Genomic DNA, 27,695 nt, shown 5'->3' on the forward strand with positions numbered 1-27,695 from the left:
GGTGAGGCCGTCCCGTGATGCCCCGCGCCCCGGCCGCTCTGGCCTGCAACGTGTCTGTGGGGCGGAGACAGCGGCAGTGGAGTTCGCCGCGCGCGGGTGGGGGATCCCAGGCTTTTCGCTCGTGTCCATCCATCTATCGTTGCGCTTGAGTCCCACTGGGCTGCCCCAGGCCTCGACATGTCGTACAACTACGTGGTAACGGCACAGAAGCCCACTGCCGTGAACGGCTGCGTGACCGGTGAGGCTGCCAGGGCAGGAGACCCCTCCGAGGGAGGGAGCTGGGGGCAACCGAGGCCTAGGGAAGCCCGCGGCCCCCGGGTGGCCACCCAGCCCGCGGCCAAGAGCGGGCCCGGGGAATGGAAGGCGTTGGCCGCGGAAGGACCGCCCACAGTCCCCGACTTCAAAGAAGCAGTCTAAACAGACGCCTTTTAGGGGAGTAAGCGCCTTTAGGGGAGTCAAAGCTGCTTTTGAGGGTCCACTTTCGTTCTCGGAGGTCACTTGGCCTCGAGGACAGGGACGGGCCCAGTGGGACAGAGAGTGGGGTTTGAGTTGATTGTGCGCTGTTGCTTAAGCCGCGAGATTGGCTTCGCGAAAGGGCGGTGGTGATGGCGATTTGGGGGCACGAATTTTCAAGTGGGAGAGCCTGGGAGGTACAGGAGTTGGAGGGATGTGAAGAATGTCCGCACTCAGGCGAAAGAGAGGAGTCCGCTTTGCCTGAGGCTGTTGTTTACAAGAAGGAGCTGCTGGGGAAGAGGGTTTAGAATGGCCCAGCCCAGTGCTAGGCTTGCCTTGTTTGTGCAAGCATTGTTAAGGACACAGATGTCCAGAACTCCGGAATAATCACCTTGAACCAAATTTTCAACAGAGTAGGAAGCTCTCAAACTTGTATTTTTATGTAAATTCTAGTTCTGATTCCAAAAGAAAACTGTTGTTTGGAGAGTTGGAGGCGGTGAAGGAGTGTGGATGGGGTTTTGGTAGACTGCTGGGAGGGCAGGCGGGACAAACAAAGCAATATTTTAGGGTGAAACTCTGAAAATCCTCTTTGTTTGATCTTGTCTGTTTGGTAAAGGTTTTGCTAAAATCCAACTAAGGAACTGACTAGAGCGGAACACTTTCTCCAGCATCTCTTCTTGATTAGAGGATGAGTCGGCCACTGCAGTGGGAAAAGTGAAATTCAAGGGCACAGAGCCATCCGAGGGGTTTTCACAGTCATTGTCAGTTGAAGGACACGCTGCTCTTAGGCTCAGGCTAGTTTTCTTAGTCTGATGAGGAAAGTAGCTTTCCTGAACGTATGGAGTAAGACTCTGAGGATTTGTTGAGAAGGGAGAGAATGGAGGGAGCCAGAGAAGTATGTGAAGTAAATGAGAATTCGGGAGGTTTTAGGTAGATGTGATAGGATTACTTAGTGCTTTGGCTTCAAAATTTAGAGGATCTGTTCTTGCAGGACACTTCACTTCAGCGGAAGACTTGAACCTGTTGATTGCCAAAAATACGAGATTAGAGATCTATGTGGTCACGGCTGAGGGGCTTCGGCCCGTCAAAGAGGTGGGCATGTATGGGAAGATTGCTGTCATGGAGCTTTTCAGGCCCAAGGTAAGTGCTCTGGGTTGGTTGGGCCCAGCAACAAAGGGAGAACTATTGGTTGTAGTTAAGTTTATGTTGATTTATGTCATTACTCGTTTAGCATGGGTGCAGTAAGGCCTAGGAGAGAAACTTTTCTCTTTTTGAATGGCAGGTTTCAGTTTATACTCTTATTTAATAAGTTTCCAAGAGAGAGAAGGAGAAATTCACTGGGGAAAATTTTATTTTATCAAATTGACTTCTTTAGAAGAGAATATTAAAGCAGTTTGAAATGTGGGTCACCATCCTGTGGGCCATCATAGTGATTTAGAGAGTAGGCTCTGGAGTTAGGGCAGTACACTTTATTCCTTATTAAATCTAACTTTGGGTGTCACCTAACCTTTCAGAGCCTTATTTCTGCATCTGCAAAATGGGGATAACAGTATCCAGTCTTCTGGGTTATTGTGAAGATGAACAGCACCTAGCACATAGTGAACATTCACTGTTACCACTTACCATCGAATTATTATCATTATTATAATCCAACTGCTTTCATGAAAATAGCCACCATGTTGCTTCATTATGTGTTTATTGAATCTGATAAGAAAACAATTTTTTTGGGCTCCAAAATCACTGCAGATGCTGATTGCAGCCATGAAATTAAAAGACGCTTGCTCCTTGGAAGGAAAGTTATGACCAACCTTGATAGTATATTAAAAAGCAGAGACATTACTTTGCCAACCAAGGTCCGTCTAGTCAAGGCAATGGTTTTTCCCGTGGTCATGTATGGATGTGAGAGTTGGACTGTGAAGAAGGCTGATCGCCGAAGAATCAATGCTTTTGAACTGTGGTGCTGGAGAAGACTCTTGAGAGTCCCTTATACTGCAAGGAGATCCAGCCAGTCCATTCTAGAGGAGATCAATCCTGGATGTTCATTGGAGGGACTGATGCTAAAGCTGAAACTGCAATACTTTGGCCACCTCATGCGACGAGTTGATTCACTGGAAAAGACTCTGATGCTGGGAAAGGTTGAGGGCGGGAGGAGAAGGGGACGACAGAGAATGAGATGGCTGGATGGCATCACCGACTCTGTGGACATGAGTTTGAGTGAACTCCGGGAGTTGGTGATGGATAGGGAGGCCTGGCGTGCTGTGATTCATGGGGTCGCGGAGAGTCGGACACGACTGAGCGACTGAACTGAACTGAAGAAAACAATGGGTTCAAAATTTAACCCTTTGAACAAAAACTTACTTTGTTGGGGTCTGTATTAATAAGTAAGAAAGACTTGGTAAATGCATTTGAGCTTCCCTTGTTCACAGTTTTTTTTCTTTTTTTTTCCAAGTACTTGGGAGGAATAATGGCAAACCACTCCAGTACTCTTACCTAGAAAATCTCATGGATGGAGGAGCCTGGTGGGCTGCAGTCCGTGGGGTCGCTAAGGGTCGGACACGACTGAGTGACTTCACTTTCACTTTTCACTTTCACACATTGGAGAAGGAAATGGCAACCCACTCCAGTGTTCTTGCCTGGAGAATCCCAGTGACAGGGGAGCCTGGTGAGCTTCCGTCTATGGGGTCACACAGAGTCGGACACGACTGAAGTGACTTAGCAGCAGCAGCAGCAGAGGAGGCGTTACATTCATCTTTCAGAATTTGAATGGAATAACTGAGATTAGCTGACACGGAACTAGATGAATACATTGTTTGTAGAGCAGAGATAGAGAATCATGAAAGTGGACTAAATGTTTACCAGCTTCAGTTCTGACCTTTTGTACAAACCCTTAGGGTGTGTGTAACTCATGTTGTTTATTAACATACATGCTCACCATGGATTTTTTTTTAGGGAGAAAAGAAAATTCTTGAAGAATTTCATATGCTTAAGGAATGATGAAAGCCTAGATAGGTGTTCCTGTTTTCAAAGAATCTATTTTGATAGCATGGTGTTGGTTTCCAGGGGGAGAACAAGGACCTACTGTTTATCCTGACGGCTAAGTACAACGCCTGCATCTTGGAGTATAAGCAGAGCGGCGAGAGCATTGACATCATAACTCGAGCTCATGGCAATGTGCAGGTGAGGTGGCTGCTGCAGACTGATGGGAGTTTTCCAGGTAGGGTTGTCATAGTTCGGTGAAGGAAATTGAAGTGCTGGGGCCGCTCTCTCTGTGTGGTTAGAGAAACAAGGAGAAAACACTAAGGACTTCTGTAGTTTACTCAGAATCCAAGGGGTAAGGTAGGTAATAATACTTCATTGAGATTCAGCGTATTGCAAAAAAGCCCACACTGACATTTGGGCTTCTTGGCATGTCAAAAAGATGGCACTCGTTTTACTACCACTCCTACTGAAGTCATCCTGGGAAGGTGGTACCCAGTGTTCTCTGTTACCCTAGGTGTTGAGGTTCTTCCCTAACCCCAGTTTTATTTCTCAGGACCGAATTGGCCGCCCCTCAGAGACGGGCATTATTGGTATCATTGACCCCGAGTGCCGAATGATCGGCCTGCGACTCTATGATGGCCTGTTCAAGGTGATTCCACTAGACCGGGACAATAAAGAGCTCAAGGCCTTTAACATCCGCCTGGAGGAGTTGCACGTTATCGACGTCAAGTTCTTATATGGTTGCCAAGCACCTACCATCTGCTTTGTCTACCAGGTACTGGGAGCAGGAGGAGAGGGAGAAGCAGTGTGGTTTGGCACAGTGGGGAGTTCATTTTTGCTCATCAGAATGTCTGGATTTCACGGTAGAATGGGCAGAAGTGTTTAATGTATTTGTCCTGAAATGTTTTGAATGATGTAGTTAGTATGTGTGAGGTTTTGGTTGCACCTTGAGAACAGTAGTACTTATTGTGGAGGCAGGAAATGGTCAGGAGCTTGTAGCAGGCTTTAATCCTGAGATTACACTCTGGTTGTGCGCTTTGGAGATTTTGTAGGGTGACCTAGTTTATACTTTGTCACTTACTGACATGCTAGGGGATTATTAAAATTTAGCTGTAGAGAAATGATCTGGAAATTGCCTTTACACGCAGTGAGAAAATGTCTTGGGGATGCTTTATGTGTCTTCCAAGAAGAAGTACATTTTGATCAGCACGCAACTTTCTGGTGACTGCTGGCTCTTGACTTCTATTTTAGTCTGTGCCGAAAACTTTTGTAGAGCTGATCCTGGGCAGCTGTTCTCTGGGCCAGATCTCTTGAGGGGGTGGGGGTGGGGGCAGGGTGGCAGAGCACCAGACTAACATGCTTGTATCTTGGTAAAATCTCAGCCTTTTAACAGGGCCATATAGCATGAGGTTATTTCAGTAGCATGTGCTTGAATAAATGTTTTAAGGAAGTGTCCAAGTCTTAAGTACTGTGTGTGGACATGTAAACGCTTTGATAGCTGTGTTAAGTATTGGAAATACTGATGTATTTTTGTATATTTCTTAGTGTCACCTGAGCGCTACAGTTTTGATTCTGGTTGGTATAAAGTTCATTTGAATAGGTTGAGACCAGCTTTGGAGATTTTGTTTAATCTTGTTTATAATACATTAAATATCAAAGCTGAAATAAAAACTTAGGATTTCTCTCCCTTCTTCAGTTTTGTAATACATATCAGGTCATTAAGACACTGATGTTGGTTATTCAGGACTGACTCTGGGCAGTCTCAGGGCTGCCAGTTGTGAATGAGCTTTATTTCCATATGTGGGAAATGGAGGCCCAAATCCAAACCCCATCTTGAACGTATGGTGACGTTGAATCTTATTCCTAATCATTGAAGGGAAAATCCTCATCAGCTATAAATAATTTTTTTCTCCTGTTTTGTGCTCAAAAGTTAGTTTGAAAACTACCACATGAGGGAGTTCCCTGGTGGTCCAGTGGTTAGGATTTAGCACTTGGACTGTCATGGCCTGGGTTCAGTCCCTGGTCTGGGAACTGAGATCCCTCAAGCCCTGCAGCATGGCCAAAATTAAAAAGATAAAAGAGAAAGGAAAATACCATGTGAAAGGTAGTCATGCACAGTGCGTCAGGAGCTATAACAGTGATTGAGATGTGGTCCCTGCCTTGAAACACACTGTCAGATTCCTTCCATAACTTCTCAGAGCCAGTTCTGGCCTTTGATGAGGCCACTCTCCACTGGCCTCAGGCTGGCTCCTTTAGTCTCTTAAAGGTGACTCTGATAGTTCCAGGTCTGAAGTGAGTCATGGTTCAGAAAAAGGAGGGGAAGATGGTGTTGATGATGGCAGGGTTGGAAGTTTCGACTAACGTTAGAGGAGTTGGATGCTCTGTTTTCTACTGTCACCCCATCAGAATGTGTCTGAGATTGTATCAGACAAACTTTTAAAATTTATTAAATGTATTTCACTTCTCAATGTGTTTGTTTTTCCTCTTTAGCTATTTTGTAAGTTCCTTAAAGGTAAGGACCCTTCTCCAGTCCAAGGTTCACCCTTCCTAGGGACTAACAATTCTACCTTTCCCCACCTAGGACCCTCAGGGGCGGCACGTAAAAACCTATGAGGTGTCTCTCCGAGAGAAGGAGTTCAATAAGGGCCCTTGGAAACAGGAAAACGTAGAAGCTGAAGCTTCCATGGTGATTGCAGGTTTGTTGGGGGACGTAGGAAATAGGCCCTGCCCCAGTTCTCTGTTGTTCCTTCCCCACTTTCTCTGCCTCTCTATCTCCATGCTCCAGTGCTGTTGAGCACACGCATTGTTCACCCCTCCCTGTGTCTCCTCTCTGTAAATGTGCTTCTCTTTGCTTTTTGCATTTCCATCTTCAAGATTGTCTTGTTTTTCACTTTTCTCCCCCAAAGTATAGTGGTGGGTTTAACTAAAACAATGAAACTGATTTGCCGAGTGGCACATGGAAAACAGTCTCATTTTATTGTTGGCAAACATTTTTAAAAACCAAAAGAGGCAATAATGCTTATCTTATCTGGTTCCTTTATTTTCCAGATTAGGAAACAGGGCCGAGGGACTTGCCTGTGCCTGCGCCTCACTGGCAAAGCCTGGGCTGAAGTCCACGTCTCTTTGCTGTTTATCCTATATCCTTCCGCACAGTGTTCCTAAAACACTGTTGTGTGTTTTACCCAGTAGAGAAATTTTAAAACTCTTAAGTGCAAATTGGTTCTTCTGTATGGTAACCCTGATAATGGGGGAAGTTAAGCTAAGGAACAAGGGGAAACAGTAAAAACGTTTGGATCAGACATTTAGAAGAGAAAGGGGCAGAATGCCTATGGAAGAACACTGGGAAGACTCCCTACCCTTCAGACTATGTGAACTTCAAAAGAGTGGCAGTAAAAAATACTTATCAGGAGTACAGAGTGGGCAGCTTACAATTTCTAAGACAGGAATCTCAGGAAAAGGTTATCGTGTTCCCTGGACTTTGATGTCTAAAATAATGATTATCTTCCAGTTCGCCTCAGAGATAACTGGCTCAGTGCCTAAGTTGCCTCAGGGTTTGGCAGGTTCCGGGTGCTCAGCATTCTAATGCTACCCTCTCTCCTGCAGTCCCCGAGCCCTTCGGAGGCGCCATCATCATTGGACAGGAGTCGATCACGTATCACAATGGTGACAAATACCTGGCAATTGCCCCTCCCATCATTAAGGTAAGCAGCATTCTTTTCCTTTTTTTCCTTCTGTTTGTCTCTCCCTCCTTCCCCCCTCATTGGTCAGAAGGGGTTCACAACTGTCACGTTATTCACAATGTATATGAGACTGTCGGTCACTGGGAATACAAAGAGAGATTGGCTTGGTTTTAACAAAGAGCTTCCTTGCTAACTAAGGGAGAGAGAAAAAAGTTCAGATTATCCTTTCTATTCACTGGTGCAATCTGAAGAAAGGAGAAATTTGGGTAATTTTTATTGAACGTTAATGTCTTCAGAGCACAAAGCATGTAAAATAATAAAGTGAAAAATACATATAGACTTAAAACATTCGTCATAAAAATGAAGCCTTATGTTCTTAGGTTTATCTTTTGAGGCTAAATAACAAAATCTGTGGTAGCATAGTTCAGGGAATACTTAAAGCTGTTTCCTTTTCTATATATTTGTTTTCCAATAGAATAATACATGAGTAAACAGTTAAAGTATATTGAGCTCCTTGGAACATTGTCCTTAAAAATAAAACATCCCCGTTTTTGGTCACCTATGTGAGTTGAGTGGTCCTTGTTCGAGAAGTGACTGGATTTGGTAAAGGGAATGGTCTGCTAGGGTTTACTATCTGGTGTGAAAGATGCTTTATATCTAATGACTGTGTCTTCCCTCTTGGCAGCAAAGCACAATTGTGTGTCACAATCGAGTGGACCCCAATGGCTCTCGCTATCTGCTGGGAGACATGGAAGGACGGCTCTTCATGCTGCTTTTGGAGAAGGAGGAGCAGATGGATGGCACCGTCACCCTCAAGGATCTCCGTGTGGAGCTCCTTGGGGAGGTGGGTTTTGTCCCTACTCTTTTCCATTCTACTAGATGCCCGGTGACCCCAGATGTGTGGACCCAAACTGCAACTGGGAATTACATGAGTTGACACCGAACAACAAATGCTCAGTCCTGCTGTGGGAGTTAGTTTTGGAATGAGTAGATTCTAGAGAATCTCACAAGCAGTGAGGTGCTACCTCCAGTATTAAAAAGAGAAACAGAAAGATACACTGTAGAATTAAAGGTTAATCTAGGGCTGATACTCATTTATGGGAGGACATTCCAAAATAGTACTGTTAAGAACAACTCAGTGAGTTTTAGAGGTCTCTAGCTATTTGGAGCTTTTGGGATTAAAATGGTCATTTACATCAGGCACCTGCAAGACAAATTACAGATTTTTCTGACTATAGGGATGTGATAAAGGGAGCCACAAACTTCAGGGATTTAGAAACGTTTGTTGAGTGTTACCTGGGGATTTGAAATGGAGACTTGTTTTGGCTGCAGTTGTTGTTTTTCTAGGCAGAGGTCTGAGAGATGGATCAGATGGTGTCTGGATCCCTTGTGAAGTACATTCTGATGTCTTTCACTGATTTTCTTTTAGACCTCTATTGCCGAGTGCTTGACGTACCTTGACAATGGTGTTGTGTTTGTCGGTTCTCGCCTTGGTGATTCCCAGCTTGTGAAGGTGAGAAGACATTTTCTTCTTACTGGCTTCTATTTTGCAGTCTTCACTGCTTTTTCATCAAGTTTTTCCCCTGTGTTTGTTGCCATTCAGAGTTTCTTCAGTTCATCCATATCCCTATTATACACCTTTTTACTTGATTGATGTAGGATCCTACCTTGATTAACTTTTTGTCCTAAATGTTCATTCAGCAGTGTTAGGTTTTGTGGATACAATGGTGAACAAGATCCAGCTTCTGCCTTCGAATAGATCATAGTCTAATATACTTTATCCCCTCTAGAAAATGAGAATTTGAGCCTTCTCTGCAGAAAAATGCATACAAACATTTTACATTAATTTCCAAACTGTTCCTTTGAAATCCATCCATGGGATGCCAGATTAGAAATCCCTGACTGGTCAGTGGATCACCTGTAGGATACCCATGTCCCTTAGTCAGCATTTCCCTTCTGGAAGCATCCAGTAGAGCACAGGAAGGGCAGACCTAGTAGGGTTGTGTTTCTTTTGGATGATAAGTATCTCTCTAGGGTGCATCTAGAGTGTTCTGAGACTAAAATTGTTCTTTCTTTTTTAGCTCAATGTTGACAGCAATGAACAAGGCTCCTACGTAGTGGCCATGGAAACCTTTACCAATTTGGGACCCATTGTGGACATGTGTGTTGTGGACCTGGAGAGGCAGGGGCAGGGACAGGTAAGGGGTCATCCTGGAAAGGGATAGTTGGTATGGCCACTCAAACTGTGTCCTGGATCTGCTTAGCTCGAATGGGGAGTGTGCACTGCAGATAAGTTTTGAGAGCCTCACTCACTAATTCCAAAAATGCAAGGATTACTGCGATTTATTGAGTGCCTATCTTGGTCTGCCAGGCACTTTACATACATTATCTCTGATCACCCCGGCACCCTTTTAGATAGGGATTCTTGGCTATTTCAGAAGTGAGGAAACCTAAGGCCATGAAGGATTGAACAACTTGTCCAACGCCACATAACTACTAAAGGGCAAGTGTGTCTGCCCCCAGATCCTGTGCACTTTCTAGTAAACTAGGATCCCAGGAAGGAAACAAGTTTGCTGGGAGCAGTGGTAGGACCCTTTTGCTTTTTGGATTAGGGCGCCCTATCTGCTTGATAAATTTGAGAGACTTTGGAGGTTACCCTCTACTAATTCTGCATCTTCAAACCTAGCTCCCCAGCAGAGGGTGCTTGGATTTAGGTACACCTTGTTTACTTTCTGAGCATCAGTCTAGTTGCCCCCATCTCTGGAGGAGGATATTTAGAAACCTTTTCTCTACTTGCAGCTGGTCACTTGCTCTGGGGCATTCAAGGAAGGTTCCTTGCGAATCATCCGGAACGGAATTGGAATCCACGAGCATGCCAGCATTGACTTGCCAGGCATCAAAGGTAGCCTTTCGGTGGACATAGGATGCAGATCTTATTTGAGTGACTTTGGCCTCATTACATGACATGAAGACGCTTGGGAGCTAGAGGAATGCAAATCAAATGAAGAGAAAAAGAAAAGCTTTAATGCCAGATAAGCGGTGGAAGGTTAAATGTATTTAAAGGTTCCAAAGTAAACTTAAAAAAAGAAGATATTGGCCAAAATTGGATAATGGAGTAGAGGAATGGGCAGTTTAGTGGAAAATTTAATGTTGTTTGTATAAGGGAACTGATAGAATCCCTAAAGAAAGAGGAGACTGAGAATGTCATAGAACGAGATACATATCAAAGGTAACTTCTAGAACAGAAGTACAAATCTTCCTAAATTCCAGGAGAGCTCTAATGATCAAAAAGATCAAAGAAAGACTACATAGCAAAAGACTTTTAATATACAAACAGTAGACATAACCTAAAATAATATGATAGAACTCAATGTCAAACATCTGTATGAGTAACTGATATATCAGACATCTACTGTCAGTAAAGGTAAATAGGCTGAAATCACTTATTATAAGAAGTAGATGATCAGATTGGCTCATAAGGCAAAAATTAATTCAAAGTAGTATATGCAACACAACTTAAAAAAGGTAATTTAGAATATAAAAAAGATGAGAACAGATTAAAAAAAGATTTATGAATTAGGAAGAGATCATAAAACTACAAATCTCAAGAGAATTAATTGAATAGCTATAGAGAGTAAGAACTCATTAAGGTAGAATATAAAATTAATGTACTGAAATCAATAGCTTTCTTGTAAAAACACAGTCAGTTAGAAGGTGTAGTAGAGGGAAAGAGGCAATTTACAATAGCAATAAAAAGATAAAATACAACGGAATAAGTTTAACAAGAATTATGCAAAATTTATTTAAGGAAAACTTTGAAATACTCTTAAAGGATTGAAAGGATAGATTGATCAAATAAAAAAGACATGGTAAGGTCTTATAAATTAATATTATAAAGCTTTTTCTCTCTGACCTTTATATTAAAATATATTTCAATAAAAATTATCAGTAGGTTGTTTTTTTTTCTTTGACCTGGACAACTCAAAAAGTCCAAATGGGAAGCAGAAGATGCAAGGAAAGGTAGGAAAAACTTAAAAAAGAACAATGAGGTGGGTCTGGTCCTACCGGGTATTAAAAGGTACTGTTAAACCTTAGAAATTAAAAGTGTGGTTTTGGTGCACAAATAGGCAGGAGTCCCATGAGCAAACTCAAACGTCCAGAAATAGACAAAATTGTATATGGGGCTTTAGTGTAGGATAGTGGTGGTATCTCAACTCAGTAAGGTAAGGATGATTCTTTTGAATAAACAGTATTGGGATAACTAGAGTCATTTGAGAAAAGATAAGTTTGGGTCCATACTGCACAATGTGTACCCAGTGCTAGAATCTAAATAGATCAAAGACTTAATGTAAAAAAAATGAAGCCATGCAAAAGCTAGAAGAAAAAGTTGGTGATTTCCTTTCTAATTTTGGAGTGGGGAAAGTCTTTCAAACTCTGAGTCAAAAGTACAGAAGCCAAAAGGAGACTGATAAATTCAACAATATAAAAATAAAATACTCCGCTTGGCAGAAACAAAACACTATAAGCTAAGTTTGAAGAAATGGCAAATTAGATGAAAACATTTGTAGTTCATTTTATACACAAAGGCCTAATCTTTCTAATTGATAAAAAATTTCTAGAAAGACCACCAAATTTCCTGTCCCCAAATTGACAGAGTACATGAATGGACAGATAACAAGCCTAACTTACAATAAGAAGTGCAGATCAAAACAAAATAGTGATACTATTTACCAGATGCCAAAATCCAAGTGTGACAATGTCTGTGTTGGTGAGGCTGTGAGGAATGGGCGTGCTCATTGGCAGCGTCTCCTGAGATTACAGCTGATTTACGCTGCAAGCCCAGTTCCGGGCATCTGACCCATAGACCTTCGTATATATAAGGTGACATAAATACAAGATTACTCATTGTGGCATTGTGTACTATGGAAGTATACTGAAAAAGCATCCATCAGTGGGAACTTGCTAATAAACTACTACATCCATAAAATTAAATACTGTGCAGAGGTCAAAAACAAGGAACTGTTTTGTTCTGATAAGGACTCAGACGTATAATTTTTTATATTAGATTAAAAAAACAATGTGTAGACAGTTTGTGAGAGGCTACTGTATTGGCTTGCAATATAGCATTTATCTGTTGAAAAGAATTGGAGGGATAAATTGTTATTTGAGGGCTAGGAGAGGTATAGGAGTAAGACTTCTGTATTAAATATTTAAAAATGAATTGTGACTTTGAGTCATGGAAATGAATTATCCCATCCAAAATCAATATAGTCTTACCCTTATACCTCTCCTTCCAACCTAGCCCCCAAATGAAAAGCTTTGAAATATTAAGCTCAAACAGTTTAAAAAATACCAAACTTCTTCAATGTCTTGAAGCCAGGGAGGAACAGAGTGGGTATTTCATCTGAGGACTGACTCTGAGTTTCTTGCTGTTTCTGTGGGGTTAGGTTGCTCCTTCCTTAGACCATGTGGAGCCAAGTGTTGGTCCGTGCTGTGCCTCTTAATCTTTGATCTGTGTTCCAGGCCTGTGGCCACTGAGGTCTGATCCCAACCGGGAGACCGATGACACTTTGGTGCTCTCTTTTGTGGGCCAGACAAGGTAAGACGAGTCAGCTCCAAGCGTCCATGTAAAGGTTGCGAGGTGGGGCAGCTGGTCCGGCTAACCCCAGCCTTCCCTTCTGCTGCAGAGTTCTCATGTTAAACGGAGAGGAAGTAGAAGAAACCGAGCTGATGGGTTTTGTGGACGATCAGCAGACTTTCTTCTGTGGCAACGTGGCTCATCAACAGCTTATCCAGGTAGTAACTGAGGAAAGGGCAGGCCCCATTTATGCATCAGTTTGACCTGGAGTGCAGTACAGAGCACCACTGGATTTTAAAAGTCAATTTTTATGGCTCTAAAAGTAATGTAAAAAGACTTGGAAAAAAATGGAAATCACCCATTACCGAGAGCAATTTAACTCTTTTTTTTTTTAACTTTGGAGTTACTCCTTTTAGTTTTAATTTTCTTTTGCAGATGTGTGTACAGTTGGCCCTTTGTATCTGTGGGTTTTACATACATGGACTCAACCAACCACGATGAGAAGTATTTGGGGTGGGAATTCTCTGGAGGTCCAGTGGCTAGGACTCGATCCTTGCACTTCAATCCCTGTTCAGCGGACTAAAGATCCTGCAAGCCACTCGGTGCAGCCAAAAAGATTAAAAAATTGGGGGAAAAAAACTTCAGAAAGTTCAAAAAGCAAAACTTGAATTTGCTTTGCACCAGCTACTGTTTACATATTATTTACATTGTAGTCACAGTTATTTACGTAACATTTACATTGTATATTGTATTGTAGCTTCCCTTGTAGCTCAGTCAGTAAAGAATCTGCCTGCAGTGCAGGAGATCTGGATTCTATCCCTGGGTTGGGAAGATCCCCTGGAGAAGGAAATGGCAACCTACTCCAGTATCCTTGCCTGGAAAATCTCATGGACAGAGGAGCCTGGTGGGCTGCAGTCCATGGGGTCACAAAGAGTCGGGCACGACTGAGCGACTAACACTACGTTGCATTAGGTATTACAGATAATCTAGAGATGATTTAAAGTGTACTGAAAGATGTGAGTAGGCTATAAGCAAATGCTGTTCCATTTTATATGAGGGACTTGAACATCTGTGCATTTGGTATTGACTGGAGATTCTGGAACCAGTCCCCTGCAGGGACTGAGGGATGGCTGTATATTGTATTTATTTACATTTTCTATTATGGATGGGATCATTGTGTGTGTATATATTGGGGTCGCTAAGGGTCGGACATGACTGGGCGACTTCACTTTCACACATTGGAGAAGGAAATGGCAACCCACTCCAGTGTTCTTGCCTGGAGAATCCCAGGGACGGGGGAGCCTGGTGGTCTTCCATCTATGGGGTCACACAGAGTCGGACACAACTGAAGTGACTTAGCAGCAGCAGCAGCATAGCATACATATATATATTTGGGGGGGGCAGGGCGATATTGTTCATCTGAGACACATTTTTCCACTCGTTGTAATAGTAATATATACTTATTTGGAAAATACTGAAAAGCACAAAGAAGAAAAAGATTAGTTATATGCTACCATCCCTATATGACTTTTGATAGCACTTCCAGTGTACTGCTTAGAGCTCTAACTCTGTTCAAATACTTATTTTAACTTTTCCTGTGATAATGGGGATCATATAGCCCTTTGGTAGTTGTTAGCCACGAGAACCTGATGTCTTTGCACCTCTCAGGACGTGGCAAGCTTAAGTTTGGAGTGACCATGATGCTCTTGTTTTTTTTTTTTTTTTTTAATTATTATTATCAAATTTTTTCTTATTTTTTGGCCATACTGCACAGCATGTGGGATCTTAGTTCCCCAACCAGGGATCAAACCCGTGCCCCTTGCATTGGAAGTACAGAGTCAACCACTGGACCACAGGGGAAGTCCCAATGCTCTTGGTTTTTTGCACACCCTCCTCACCTCGGGAGCTGTTCTCTACACTGAGCAGGGTCAGTATTTGCCTGTCGTGGCTGTAGCATTTGAGGGCCTAAGGATTTCTGAACCGTCTCCATTGTTTTATTCTCTTGGTCTTCCTTTTGGCCAACAGGCAGTGGTGGGTTTAGTTAAAAACCAGAGGGAAGGTCTGTCACTTTGTTGAACAAGTGTGGGAAGTGCCCAGATACTGACTCAGTGCTTTGTCTGTGTTTTCTAACTGGGACCTGAATTCTGGCCCCAGCTCACATATCTTATTATTCAAGGGCCTTCCTCTTTTTTTTCTAAAATTTTCAGAATTATGCTGCTGCACTGGTTTTTTAATTTGTATTGGGCTAGACCCTTCAAAAGCTGATTTCCTATTTTATGCCAGCTCAGTTATTACTAATGATGGGCTTCTTTACCAAATGGAAAAACTAATAACTCTAGGAAGTATTATGTAATCCCATTGTAGTTCATTAGTATCAGTAATAGTTTGTGGTATTTTTCTGCATCTCCCATAGTGTTTATAATTCTAAAGGTCTTTTGAAACTCAATTTTGATAAATAAGATATATATTGATATTTACTAAAGAATTTTATGTGATTTTAATGGTTCATGCATAGTAAAGAACTTGAATATTTAAAATTTTTTTTTCCGTGCTACACAGCTTGCAGGATCTTAGTTTCTTGACCAGGGATTGAACTTGCACCCTTGGCAGTGAAAATGCGGACTCCTAACCACTGGACCACCAGGGAATTCCCAGAAATTGGATATTTTAGAGATCTGATTTTGGGGTTGAGAAAAACAACTAGACTCGTAGTTTCAGCGTCTTACTCCATCGATACCTTTCCAGTGGGTGCCATTTGTGATACCCAAGCCTTAATCAGCATGAAACAGGACATGCCTTCTCTTTTTCGGGCTGTAGGTATGTGAGTTGTAAGCTGCTTGAAGCCAGTCTTCTTCAAGGCTTCAGTTAAAAATGACATCTGCATGTAATCAGTCATTGCGGAACTTGGGAAAATCTATCTATATGCCAGAGGAGGACTTCATAGCTTATTCTTAGGGTTCTGTGAGGGCAGCATTTACCGCCTTCTCACCTCTGTGTAGATTCCTGCAGGGGCTTGGAGACATGGCTCTTTTTTCTCTAGATCACTTCAGCATCTGTGAGGCTGGTCTCTCAAGAGCCCAAAGCACTCGTCAGTGAGTGGAAGGAGCCTCAGGGCAAGAACATCAGCGTGGCCTCCTGCAACAGCAGCCAGGTAGTAGTCGCCGTGGGGAGGGCCCTCTACTACCTGCAGATCCATCCTCAGGAGCTCCGGCAGATCAGGTGTGTGTTTCCGGCTCCGCTCTTTGTGCCTCCCCTCTGCTCGGGACTTCTTCGGTCCCTGGAGTCCTTTCTCTGCCCTGTCCTTCTCTGTTCAGCCACACAGAGATGGAGCACGAAGTGGCCTGCTTGGACATTACCCCTCTAGGGGACAGCAATGGAATGTCCCCTCTTTGTGCCATCGGCCTCTGGACAGACATCTCTGCCCGAATTGCGAAGCTGCCCTCTTTCGAGCTACTGCACAAAGAGATGCTGGGTGGAGGTGTGTTTCATTTTTTTGGTAGTGGGGGGAGGGTGTTTCTTTTAAGGGCCTGAGTTAGGATCAGAATCAGGGTTTGGAACAAGAGCTCAACGTGCCTCTTTCCCACAGAGATCATTCCCCGTTCCATTCTGATGACCACCTTTGAAAGCAGCCACTACCTCCTTTGTGCCTTGGGAGACGGAGCACTCTTCTACTTTGGGCTCAACATCGAGACAGGTGAGACTAGCACGTCAGGTGAGGGGCGCTTTGGAGAATCTGGGGTATTGGAGTCAACATAGTTTTTAGCTTCAGGGTGCAGCTTTCGAACCTTCACAGTCCAACTGTTTGTCCTGTTTTGTTTCTGTTTTTCTCCTGATGCTGTTCTTTCTGTAGGCCTGTTGAGCGACCGTAAGAAGGTGACTCTGGGCACCCAGCCCACGGTATTGAGAACTTTCCGTTCTCTTTCAACCACCAACGTCTTTGCTTGCTCTGACCGCCCCACTGTCATCTACAGCAGCAACCACAAATTGGTCTTCTCCAATGTCAACCTCAAGGAAGTGAACTACATGTGTCCCCTCAATTCAGATGGCTATCCTGACAGGTGAGCCTCTTTCCTTCTTCAGTGAGAGCCAGGACAGAAGGCATCATGACCCTTCCCCTCCAGCCTGTCTCCAGTGACAAAGCCAGTGACTGGGCAGAACAGAGGTTTGCAGACCTGCAGTAGAAATGCCTTGTAAGCCTTTTAAATGTGCTGAATTGTTTTTCAATCTTTCTTAGACTTTGCTTTGGTAGATCTAGGATTGGGCCCCAGATCTGAATCTGTAGTGTTAGAAAACCTCTTAGGCAATTCAAGTGATTGGTCGTTTCAGAGTCCCTGTTGCAGAGATCATTTATTATGCGTTCCCTGGAGTAGGGATTCTCAAAGTGGCTCCTTCACTGCAGCCATGGCACTACGTGGGAACTCTCTGTTAGAAATGTACATTCTCAGGCCTCGCCCATGGACCCACCAAATCAGAAACTCCAGGGGCGGGCCCAGCAGTCTTAGCTTCACAAGCCCCCTAGGTCGTTTTGATGCCAGCGTGGTTTGATAGTTTGAGAATCACTGTTCTCTCTCCGAATGCTGCACGTTAGTGTTCAACAGATAGCTGTTAAAATCTTAGCCCAGGCCCAACCAGACCAATTAAATAAAATCTTGAGGGGTGGGACTGGTCTCCAGGTGTGTTGTAACAGAGAGTTGTAGTTGAGAACCACTGCCCTGGAGTAAACTAGTGTAATTCTGCCTTGTTTTTCTTCCTTTTATGGAGTTGCCTCATAGAATCCTTTCCTTCCTTGGGTGTACTCAGTCTAAACCCAGAACCTTCTTTTCAGCCTGGCACTGGCCAACAACAGCACTCTCACGATTGGCACCATCGACGAGATCCAGAAGTTGCACATTCGGACAGTTCCTCTCTATGAATCTCCCAGGTGAGGGACAGGGTAGGGGAGCTGCCGGGGAGGGGGCCCTGGAGGTTGGCATGCAGAACTTCAGCCTTTTCCTGAGGGGCCCTGTTGTTTCATACTTGTTCTGTAGGAAGATCTGCTATCAGGAGGTATCCCAGTGCTTCGGGGTCCTCTCCAGCCGCATCGAAGTCCAGGACACGAGTGGGGGTACAACTGCTCTGAGGCCCAGCGCCAGCACCCAGGTGAGGGCGGTGGACGAAGGACAGTGTTGTGAGAGCAGCGGCAGACTGTTTGAAAGGGTCAGATAGTAGCTACTTTAGGCTTTGCAGGTCACATGATCTCAGTCACAGCTACACGCCTCAGCCATTACAGAGGTGTCTATAGACAACAGGTGGGCGTAGCTGGGCTCCAGTAAAACCTTAAAAAAATAGGCAGTGAGCTGGATTTGGTCACCTCGTTAGAGACTTGAGAAGAACTTTTAATAAGTGTGGCCTCAGTGATTTTGCTACTTGGTATCCTTACCTGATGAATAATTCCTTTTCTCTTAGCATCATTTTGGGTACTTTGTGTCGGGTATGGGTAGCAGTGTTGTACCGTAGGTAAGAGTGTGGGACTTTGACAGAACTGGCTCCAGGGTTCGTTGCTTGCTGTGTGACCTTGGGCAGCTTCAATTTTCTCATCTGCTAAATGATAATGGACCATCTAGAGCCGCATATCACAGACCCAGTGGAGATATTAGCCAGTCATTTTATTCCATGTGTTCTCTGCCTTTCTTGCTCGCAGACATCCATGGTCTGACTTCTTCCCTTAATCCAGAGTAGGTCTTTATGTATTTCTTTTTATTTGCAGTGGTTTCCTTCTCTTCCCATTGAGAGAGGTGGAAGCCTGTCACCTTATTAGGTCGCCTGGGTTTCTTGTTATCTTTCTTGATTGACTTAGCATCACTGTTTCAGTGCTCTTAAATTAAATGCCCTTAGATTCTGGCGGTGTTTTGGACTGCTGTGTCAATTCCACATGGAGTTTGGATCCTTAGCCTCAGTCCCTGTGTCCTCTCTGAAGCCCTTTGCACTTGGGCTCTGTGCAGGCGGCCAGCCTCAAGTTTTTCTCATTCAAACTCTGCCTCTGTTCTCTGATCCTGTCTGATGCTCACACTGCTGTCCCAGCACCCATTCTTTTGAGAGGGGTGATGTGTGTTCTCTCTGTTCCCAGGCCCTGTCCAGCAGCGTCAGCTCCAGCAAGCTGTTCTCCAGCAGCACAGCCCCTCACGAGACCTCCTTTGGAGAAGAGGTGGAGGTGCATAACCTCCTTATCATTGACCAGCACACCTTTGAAGGTGCAAATGAGCTCTTTTCTATCATGCTGTACCTACGTCTTCCCTAAGTTAGGCTCTTCTGGGCTATGCTGTATTCCAGAATTTGATAGACACTGGCAGACTATCCTAGGAGGAGAAGGAAGGGTGGGGCCTCAGAGTTGGCTGTGAGTTCAGAGTACTGGCCCTCCTCATGTCAGAATGGGCTGGCGAGGAGCTGGACTAGCCAGAGGCCGATGCCTCCTGTGCTGCGCTCTGAGCTGAGCTGTGGGCCTCACGGAGGAGCGGAAGCACACGTGCGCGGGGGTCGTCAGGCAGTCTCCTCTCTACTGTTCTAGTGCTTCACGCCCACCAGTTTCTGCAGAATGAGTATGCCCTCAGCCTGGTCTCCTGTAAGCTGGGCAAAGACCCCAACACGTACTTCATCGTGGGCACGGCCATGGTATACCCAGAAGAGGCAGAGCCCAAGCAGGGTCGTATTGTGGTCTTTCAGTATTCAGATGGTAAGTGGACACAGTCTCTGGCTTTTGAGAAATTTAAAAACTGGGAAAGGAAGCAGACAGACAGTTTTAGGATTCAGCCTCAGTTGTACAGAAGAACTTGGGTTAATTGCAGTGACACAAGATTTAAGATGTTTCTTTCTTAAGCTCTTCATGGTCTGAATGAGTTTTGGAGTATGTGAACAGCAGCACAAATAAAATCTACCCTTTTTTTCTTCCTTTTTTACTCTTTGAAAGGAAGAGAAAGGGAGAGGCCACCAGCATGAGAGTTAGGAATTCTGGTGGGGCTCCGTGGTGTGTTTTCCACTTGGCTGCTCAGCCTTTTAGCCCTTCTCCCAGCATCAGCACTTGGTGTTCGTTTCTGTATCTTTTCTCATCTCCCCTACCCATGATGACTCAGAAGACTCGCTGTCAGCCCCCAAATCTCAGGTTAGATGGCTGAGGTGGAGTCTGGTCTCCATCTTGAGGGGAGATCCGGAGTCCCAGGTGGGAGGCAAAACCTGAGTGCTGTCTGGAATCGCTGCATGTTATGTGGGGGCCCACAGTTTTAGAGGTGGTTAACCCCAGTATATACGGATTCTATATCCTCTGCTTTGAAATGAGGGGTTTGGAGGGGCAGGAATTAGAGCCGGGGGGGAAGCACAGGATTCTTGTGATTAGTTAAAGTGTGGGCTCATGAAGGAGACTGAAGGGTATCTTTTTCCCCCAGGAAAACTGCAGACTGTGGCTGAAAAGGAGGTGAAGGGGGCCGTGTACTCCATGGTGGAGTTTAATGGGAAGCTGTTAGCCAGCATCAACAGCACGGTGAGCCCTCCCTCTGGCCTCGGCCTCAGGCCTCACTCCTCCGTCCGCAGAGCCTGGTTCCCTTGCATTTTCTCCCTCAGCCTCAGGCCTCACGCCTCTGTCCACAGAGCCTGGTTCCCTTGCATTTTCTCCCTCAGCCTCAGGCCTCACGCCTCCGTCCACAGAGCCCTGTTCCCTTCCTTTTTCTCCCTCTGGTGTCGGCCTCAGGCCTCACACCTCTGTCCGCAGAGCCTGGTTCCCTTGCATTTTCTCCCTCTGGCCTCGGCCTCAGGCCTCACGCCTCCGTCCACAGAGCCCTGTTCCCTTCCTTTTTCTCCCTCTGGTGTCGGCCTCAGGCCTCACGCCTCTGTCCGCAGAGCCTGGTTCCCTTGCATTTTCTCCCTCAGCCTCAGGCCTCACACCTCTGTCCGCAGAGCGTGTTCCTTTGCATTTTCTGAACTGCATGTGTGTCGCAATTTTAAGGCTAACAGTGTAGCGAGTATGGAGGATGGAGCTGGGAATATGGAGAGCTGGGGTTGGACCAGACACCAGACTTGGTTCTGGGAAGCCCTGTACGTATCGTTCTGAGTGTTGTGGGAATTGAGAGGAGGGTAAGAACTGTGGTCCCTGCACTCAGAATGTGTCATGGCATGAGAATATTTCATCTGTGTGGGACAGAATGAGCCAAACCGCATTCATCCTGAGTAAGCCCCTGAAATACTAGGCCTGTGAAATTCTCCACTTTTCTTCTGGCATGACCCCACCTCCTCTCTTGCCAAAAAAAAAGTTACACGGTCAGACAAATTTGGGACCTGCTGAATCCTGTATCCTCTGCTTAGAAGCTTCTCAGTGCGTTGTAGCATATGAAAGATTCTGAGAAGATCAAGAGTAGAGAAGCACTGCTTAAATACTTCTTTTTTTTCCCCCAAAGAACAGCTTTATATATTTTTTGGCTGTGCTTTGTGGCATGTGGGATCTTAATTCCTAGACCAGGTAGGTATCTAACCTGCACCCTCTGCATCGAAAGCACAGAGCCTTAACCACTAGACCAGCAGGGACCTCCCCTTAAATACTCTAACTTGACGTTCATTCGAGAAGTACTAACTGAGCACTTGAAGTATACCAGGCATTGTTTTGGTAGTTGGGATGTAGCAGTAGATGAAATGGACAAGGAGCTAGCCTTCTGGGGCCTGTGAGCAAATAGAATATATGTGTGTATGATGAGAAATACCTTGTGAAAAATAAAAACAGGGCAAGAAGCTGACAAAGTACGAGCGCGCACATGGAGGTGGCGCTGTATTGTCACGTCGTCAGGAAGGTTCGCACAGTGGCTTTTGGGCAGATTTCTGAGGGAAAGGAGGGAGCCAGCCATGCCTTGATCTGGAAGAAGGCAGGTGCCAGGAGTTCATGGCTGGCCTGCGCCCAGCGTGGGAAGGCGGTTCTGGGTGCTGGGAGATAAGTCAGAGAGGCAGCCAGGAGCTAGCACGTGCAGAACCAGATAGGCTGTGTGCTTTGGGTTTGTAAGGACTTCGGGTTTTACTCTGAGGGGATGGGAACCTCTCGAGGGTTTGACAAACGCATGGCATGACTGTAGTTTATATATAAATACATAAAAGCATACATAATACATATCTATATAAAAGGTACTGGTTTACTATTAGGCGGTGTCTGGTCTTAGTTGTGGCACACAGGATTTTTGTTGTAGGCGCGGGGTCTCTCGTTGTGGCGTTGGGGGCGTTTAGTTGCCTTATGGCAGGTGGGATCTCAGTTCCCCAACCAGGGATCGAACTCATGTCCCCTGCATTGGAAGGTGGATTTTTTTCCTTTTTAAATTTATTTATTTTTAATTGAAGGATAATTGCTTTACAATATTGTGTTGGTTTCTGTTATATGGAAAGTGGATTCTTAACCACTGGACCGCCAGCGAAGTCCCTGTAGTTATATTTTGAAAGGCTCACTGCACTTCTTGGAGAAGGTGGTAGAAGACCAGGGGGAGAAGCAGTGAGATCAGCTCAGAGGCTCTGGTGGTGATGCAGAGAGCAGTGGATGGTGCTGGGAGCAGTGTGCTGATAGAGGAGGTGAAGGATAGTCAGATTCCTCAGATGTTAGTATTGAGGGGCTCTAATGAGGGACTGAAGATGAGTCGTGAGAAGGGAATAAAGGGTCAGGAGTTTTGGCCTGAGTAACAGAGATGGAGTTGCTCTGTACTGATGGAGGAAGATTGTGAGTGGAGCAGGTTTGGAGAGTAAAGGAAAATTGTATCTTTACTCACAACACTTCTGACACCATGTATGAGGAGTTGTTATCCCTATGACAATCAGTTTTCCAACTGGGGGTCCTATAATTTACTTGAATTATGACTTTAGCTACCCAGAGTTGGAGTCAGATGTCACAGGTTCAAGGGCTCGGTCCCACAAGACTGTCTTTATTCAAACCCCCGGCCCAAGTAGTGTTACTCAAACTTCTGTCTGACTTGCTACTAAGTTAGGTGTTCCCACAATCTCTTACCACCCTTAGGTTTCATAATTTGTTGGAAGGGCTCACGAGACTCAGAATGTTTACTTGCATTTGCCGCTTCTTCACCCACTCTTGGAAGTCTGGAAGCCCAGCCCAACTGGGCTTATCCCAGTCTGTGGTTCTGGGCTCACTTGAGCCAGAACAGGAGGTGTGTTAGCCATTGTGATTATGAAGAGTGAGCCTTGGAGTGCACACCTGTGGAGCTAGGGTTCTTTGGACACATCTTGAGAAATCATGGCTTAATATATTCTTCCCAGGAGTGTCTGTATGTGCAGAGGTGTGGGTGGGGCTGCCTGTGCCCTGAAGGATCTGCTGGGACTGGGCTGTGTTGGGTATCTGTTCATCTGTCTGTTGATCGTAAAGCATCTTCGTTCTTTTGGAGATACGGTTATAACTGAAGAAACAACTGCAGTGAAAAAAAGGGGTATTTTTCCCCTTTGGGTAGAGGGGTGGCCACAGACTCTAGTTCTTTAGAGTGAGTTTCTGTTGGACTTTTCTACTCTGTTTTCTTTGCTCATCGGATGTACATCAAAAGGTGCCAGGGATGTATGTGTTCTGAGAAGGGTTCAGAAAGGGCAATTTGTTGGGAGGTGATCTTGTTTCTTTCTGATCAGGAAATTGGAAATGGATCTTCTCTTTCTAGAGATACTTCTGTAGACAGTTACCAGACTTAAAACCATCTCTTGTCATTTCTATAGTGTTACTTGCGTTACTATTTACTTAGTATTTTTCTTTATCCTGACTTATTTTTTTAATATAAAGGAAGACTTTGTAGTATTAAGTTTCATGTGCTCACTCTGTTTTCATCTTTCGTGAATATATACTAATTACAAACGCTCACCCAAGTTCCACAGCAGACCATTTCACACCCCACACTGCACTTGGGTAAGTGGTGCAGCAGATGGAAGGCCCCTGGGGCTGAGAGAAACGCACTGTCTCCTGCCCACCCCTCCCAGGTGCGGCTTTATGAGTGGACGACGGAGAAGGAGCTCCGCACCGAGTGCAACCACTACAACAACATCATGGCGCTCTACCTGAAGACCAAGGGCGACTTCATCCTGGTGGGCGACCTGATGCGCTCGGTGCTCCTGCTGGCCTACAAGCCCATGGAGGGCAACTTCGAAGAGGTAGCTGGGGTGTGGGCAGTCGGCTTGCTTAAGCTGGTGGTGAGGGGTGATGAAGCCCAGTGTGGGCGGAAACGTCATCCCTGGAGCACACATTGTGCATCCGTTCAGTCTTTTTAGAGACCCCCCAGCTTGCACTCTGAGTAGGCCCTGTTTCAGGACTGTGTTGGCCAGACAAAGGGGAGACTCTCTAGAGGGGCGGTTGTTAAACACAGGGCAGGGCAGGCACTTGGCCAAGTCCCAGCACTGGCTTGCATGCAAACTGCTGATTGTATTTCTCCTTTTTTATCTTTTTAAAGATTGCTCGAGACTTTAACCCCAACTGGATGAGTGCTGTGGAAATCTTGGATGATGACAATTTCCTGGGGGCTGAAAATGCCTTTAACTTGTTTGTGTGTCAGAAGGATAGGTGAGTGGCCAGCTGTGGGAGTGGCCTGTGATAGGTGAGGACACAGGGCCCTCACAGGCTCGGGTGCGCCTCTTCACAGGAGTAGAGGGTATCTGTGAGAGAATCAGGCTGCAGAGATGGGTGAGCCTCTTCAGGCCGGCTCCTCTGTGGAGTGGGTGGGCCCACCAGGGAGTCTGTCCATCACTGCATGCGGTCCTTGGGGCCCTGTCTGGGGGGACAGGAGGCCTGGGTCGTAAGTGTCTCACACCCCTTGCAGCGCTGCCACCACGGATGAGGAACGGCAACACCTCCAAGAGGTTGGGCTTTTCCACTTGGGCGAGTTCGTCAATGTCTTTTGTCACGGCTCTCTGGTTATGCAGAACCTGGGAGAGACCTCCACCCCCACACAGGGCTCGGTGCTCTTCGGCACGGTCAATGGCATGATTGGTAAGGGTGACCCCATGGGGCATGCTCCCACACAGCCCTCCTTCCCAGGGACAGGGGAGAGCAGGGTTTCGAGAGTTGGTGGCCGGCTTGTCTGTCCTCCTGCCTGGGCTCCCCTTGGCAGGCAGTGTTTGCTGTGGGCTCTGGAGTGCCCTGTAGCTTTTGGTTCCCTTTGCTTCCTTAGGCCTGGTGACCTCATTGTCAGAGAGCTGGTACAACCTCTTGTTGGACATGCAGAATCGACTCAATAAAGTCATCAAAAGTGTGGGCAAGATTGAGCACTCCTTATATCCTTCCCAGAGGTGCCCCCTTGCTCAAAAACATGGCCTGGCCCAGGCAGAGAGCACGTTACCCTGAGCAGCCTCTGGAAGTTTGCCCCTCTAGAAAATGTCTTGACTAGGTTCCAGTGGGAAACAGGCTACGTAAAAACTTCTCATGGAAAATTTCAAGCACACAATAGTGGAGAGAATTGTATCAGTATAATGAACCCCCAAGCACTTATCTCCCAGTTTTATTGGTTCATCTTGAAAACGTACGTTAATGTTCATGCAGTGTGTCTACTTCTGACCTTTCTGGCGTTGCATGTCAGACGTTAAGTTTAGATCGCAACTTAGAAGATCCTTTCAGAGATCTTGTTAGGGGCAGTGGTGTTTGAGGACCCTCACTAGAGAGGCTAAATGGGAAAGGAGGAGAAAAGCAAAGAAGCTGTAAATTCCAGAAGCCCAAGGGTCAGCCCCCTGGACACTGAGGATCCAAGTACTACTGGAAGTTTGTTTATTATGGGAGAGGGACGAGGAGCCCTCGGGTTCTGGAGGGGATTCTGCTGAGAGTCTGTTGTAAAGCAGGATGAACCAGCTCTCGCCAAGGAGGGAGGAGGTAGGCTGATGTGTTGGTGTTTTGCTAACCCGCAGGCACATCTCTTGTTTCACTGAGCTTCAGTTTATCGATCTGTGAAGGCTAGACTAAAAGAGCGGTTCTTCCTAAGCAAGCATCCAGTTCACATGGAGCACTTGTTAAAAAAAAAACATCTAACATGTCCATGCTCTGAACTAACAGTCATCTGTATTCTATCTGTTTTTTAAATTTTTATTTTTTAATTGTTTTTGGTCTTGCTGTGTGGCTTGCAGGATCTTAGTTCCCTGACCAGGGATTAAACAAACCCATGCCCTCGGCATTGAAAGCCCAGACTCCTAACCACTGGGCTGCAGGGGAAATCCCTGTAATTTTTAAAATGTTATTTTGACGATTATTCCAGTTGAGAGGATCATTGGATTAGGTAATGGTTTATAGGTCTTCGAAATTGCAAAACTGTCCAAACGGCTGTGATTTTTAGTTGAACCTGTTTTGTGTTCTCCTCCTGATGATTGCTTCAGACTGTGGTCTTGTGCACAGAGGTGGGGATGACTTTGTAGAGGGTATTTATTATTTCCAAATGATTGGCACATTCCTTAACTCATCTGTCCACCTGGAGATCCTTTCATACTGAACGAAAGACAGAACCAGCCACCGGCTTCATTGATGGCGACTTGATTGAGAGTTTCCTGGATATCAGCCGGCCCAAGATGCAGGAAGTTGTGGCAAACCTACAGGTGAGCTGTGCTGCTGTGCAGAGTGCAGCCCCAGGGCCAGTGACTCAAGTCCATTGCAGGGCCAGGCACGCTAGGAGGCCTCCCTTCCCTTAGTTCCCACGTGCCAAGAGCCCTTTTTTAAGTTTTCTTCTACCCGCATGGAAAGGTAGTGTCCGAGGGCAAGGAGATAAGGCTGAGGCTCGTGGGATCCCCCACCAGGCACCAAGCACTGTAACTTTAGCAATGAGGGCACCTTTGGGCATGTCTGGGATCCCTGGCAGATCCTTAGGAAAGAGGGCAGGGCCAGGATCCTGCAGGGAAGAAGAGTTTCCATGGTGCTGGGGTTTGGGGTATTGCCCACTGGAGGTGTTGCCTCTGGCAAACAGCTCAGTGGAGGTGGATGTATATACTGGGTGGCAGCCTCTGGGCAGCTTTGCTGCCAGCAGACCCTGCTCACCTGGACCCCCAAGGAGAAGCACGGGCTTCTGATGATGAGTCCTTGCTCCTGCCATGGCAGTGTGGCGCAGGGTACCAGTGTGGGCATCCCCTTCCCCAGGGAGAGAGAGCCCGCTCTCAGCCCTCACGGCCTCCCCTCCTCCCCTCTCCTCGTTGCAGTATGACGATGGCAGCGGGATGAAGCGAGAGGCCACTGCGGATGACCTGATCAAGGTGGTGGAGGAGTTAACTCGGATCCATTAGCCAAGGGCAGGGATCGCTTCCCAGACCCTCTCTGAAGGCTTTGCCCTCCTGCTCTCCTCCTCCCTGCCACTGTCTCTCGGCCATGGGAAGCCTGTCCCTAAGCCCCAGAAGCCACAGCCTACCTGAGTGGAAATGGGGATTTTGTAGAACGAAAACCAGTTCACTGGAGACCTGGGCAAGGGCTGAAGGTGAAATACTTTCTCCCTGGATTTTTACCAGTCTCACATGATTCCAGCCATCACCGTGGGCCACCGAGCCTGGACTGGTGCAGCCAGTTGTCCTCCTTCCAGGGAGCAGTTTTGCAGCTCTTTGGCTGAAAGGAAGCTCTGTGTGTGTGTGTGTCTCCCACACTCATGCATTGTCCTCACTATCTTTTTATTTAGGTTTGGGGTTGGGGAGGGTTGTGGGTAGCGGGGAGGTGGGTCCAGAGGGGTTCGTTGTCTTTGAGGTGAGAGCTTCCTTCGCTTTCTTCTGTTGCCTCTGAGAGCTTTGGGTCTGGAGGGCTGACCACCAGGCCGTGGGCTGCCTGCGGGTAAGACCTGCAGATGGTGGATGATTTCCAAGCCACAGCCTTTTTGTCTCTGGGGAACTGCCTTCTTCAGAGGGAAGGAGGTGAGGGGACGTGAATTGGTGGTTAGTTTCTGACTTTTACCAAATAAAGTAGAGTCTAAGAAGAAAGGTGCATTTGTTTCTGCTCTTCTTTTCCTGCTGGGCTCTGCAGCATCCCAGGCGCTTGGTGCCCAGGGTACTGCAGGCGCCATTCTCTCCTTCACAGC

The 27,695-nt window shown here is 45.9% G+C and overlaps 1 protein-coding gene across 1 annotated transcript; it reads left to right on the forward strand.

The window, feature by feature from the left end:
- The first annotated feature begins 23 nt into the window (after positions 1 to 23).
- DDB1 (damage specific DNA binding protein 1) lies at positions 24 to 27,601 on the forward strand. Its single transcript, XM_055415795.2, has 27 exons — positions 24 to 238; positions 1,445 to 1,593; positions 3,514 to 3,630; positions 3,986 to 4,207; positions 6,014 to 6,128; positions 7,036 to 7,133; positions 7,798 to 7,956; positions 8,542 to 8,625; positions 9,194 to 9,310; positions 9,912 to 10,014; positions 12,636 to 12,711; positions 12,800 to 12,908; positions 15,731 to 15,909; positions 16,005 to 16,168; positions 16,277 to 16,384; positions 16,541 to 16,748; positions 17,516 to 17,611; positions 17,718 to 17,829; positions 18,797 to 18,920; positions 19,235 to 19,399; positions 20,106 to 20,200; positions 23,653 to 23,823; positions 24,120 to 24,229; positions 24,486 to 24,655; positions 24,837 to 24,939; positions 26,118 to 26,241; positions 26,836 to 27,601. Exons 1-27 carry the CDS (start codon positions 178 to 180, stop codon positions 26,917 to 26,919), a joined length of 3,423 nt encoding a protein of 1,140 aa, XP_055271770.1. The 5' UTR covers positions 24 to 177; the 3' UTR covers positions 26,920 to 27,601.
- The last annotated feature ends 94 nt before the right edge of the window (positions 27,602 to 27,695 follow it).

The sequence above is a fragment of the Moschus berezovskii genome, chromosome 25, assembly GCF_049115385.1.
Source record: "Moschus berezovskii isolate FMDL1 chromosome 25, NW_MosBer_1.0, whole genome shotgun sequence".
NCBI lineage: Eukaryota > Metazoa > Chordata > Mammalia > Artiodactyla > Moschidae > Moschus > Moschus berezovskii.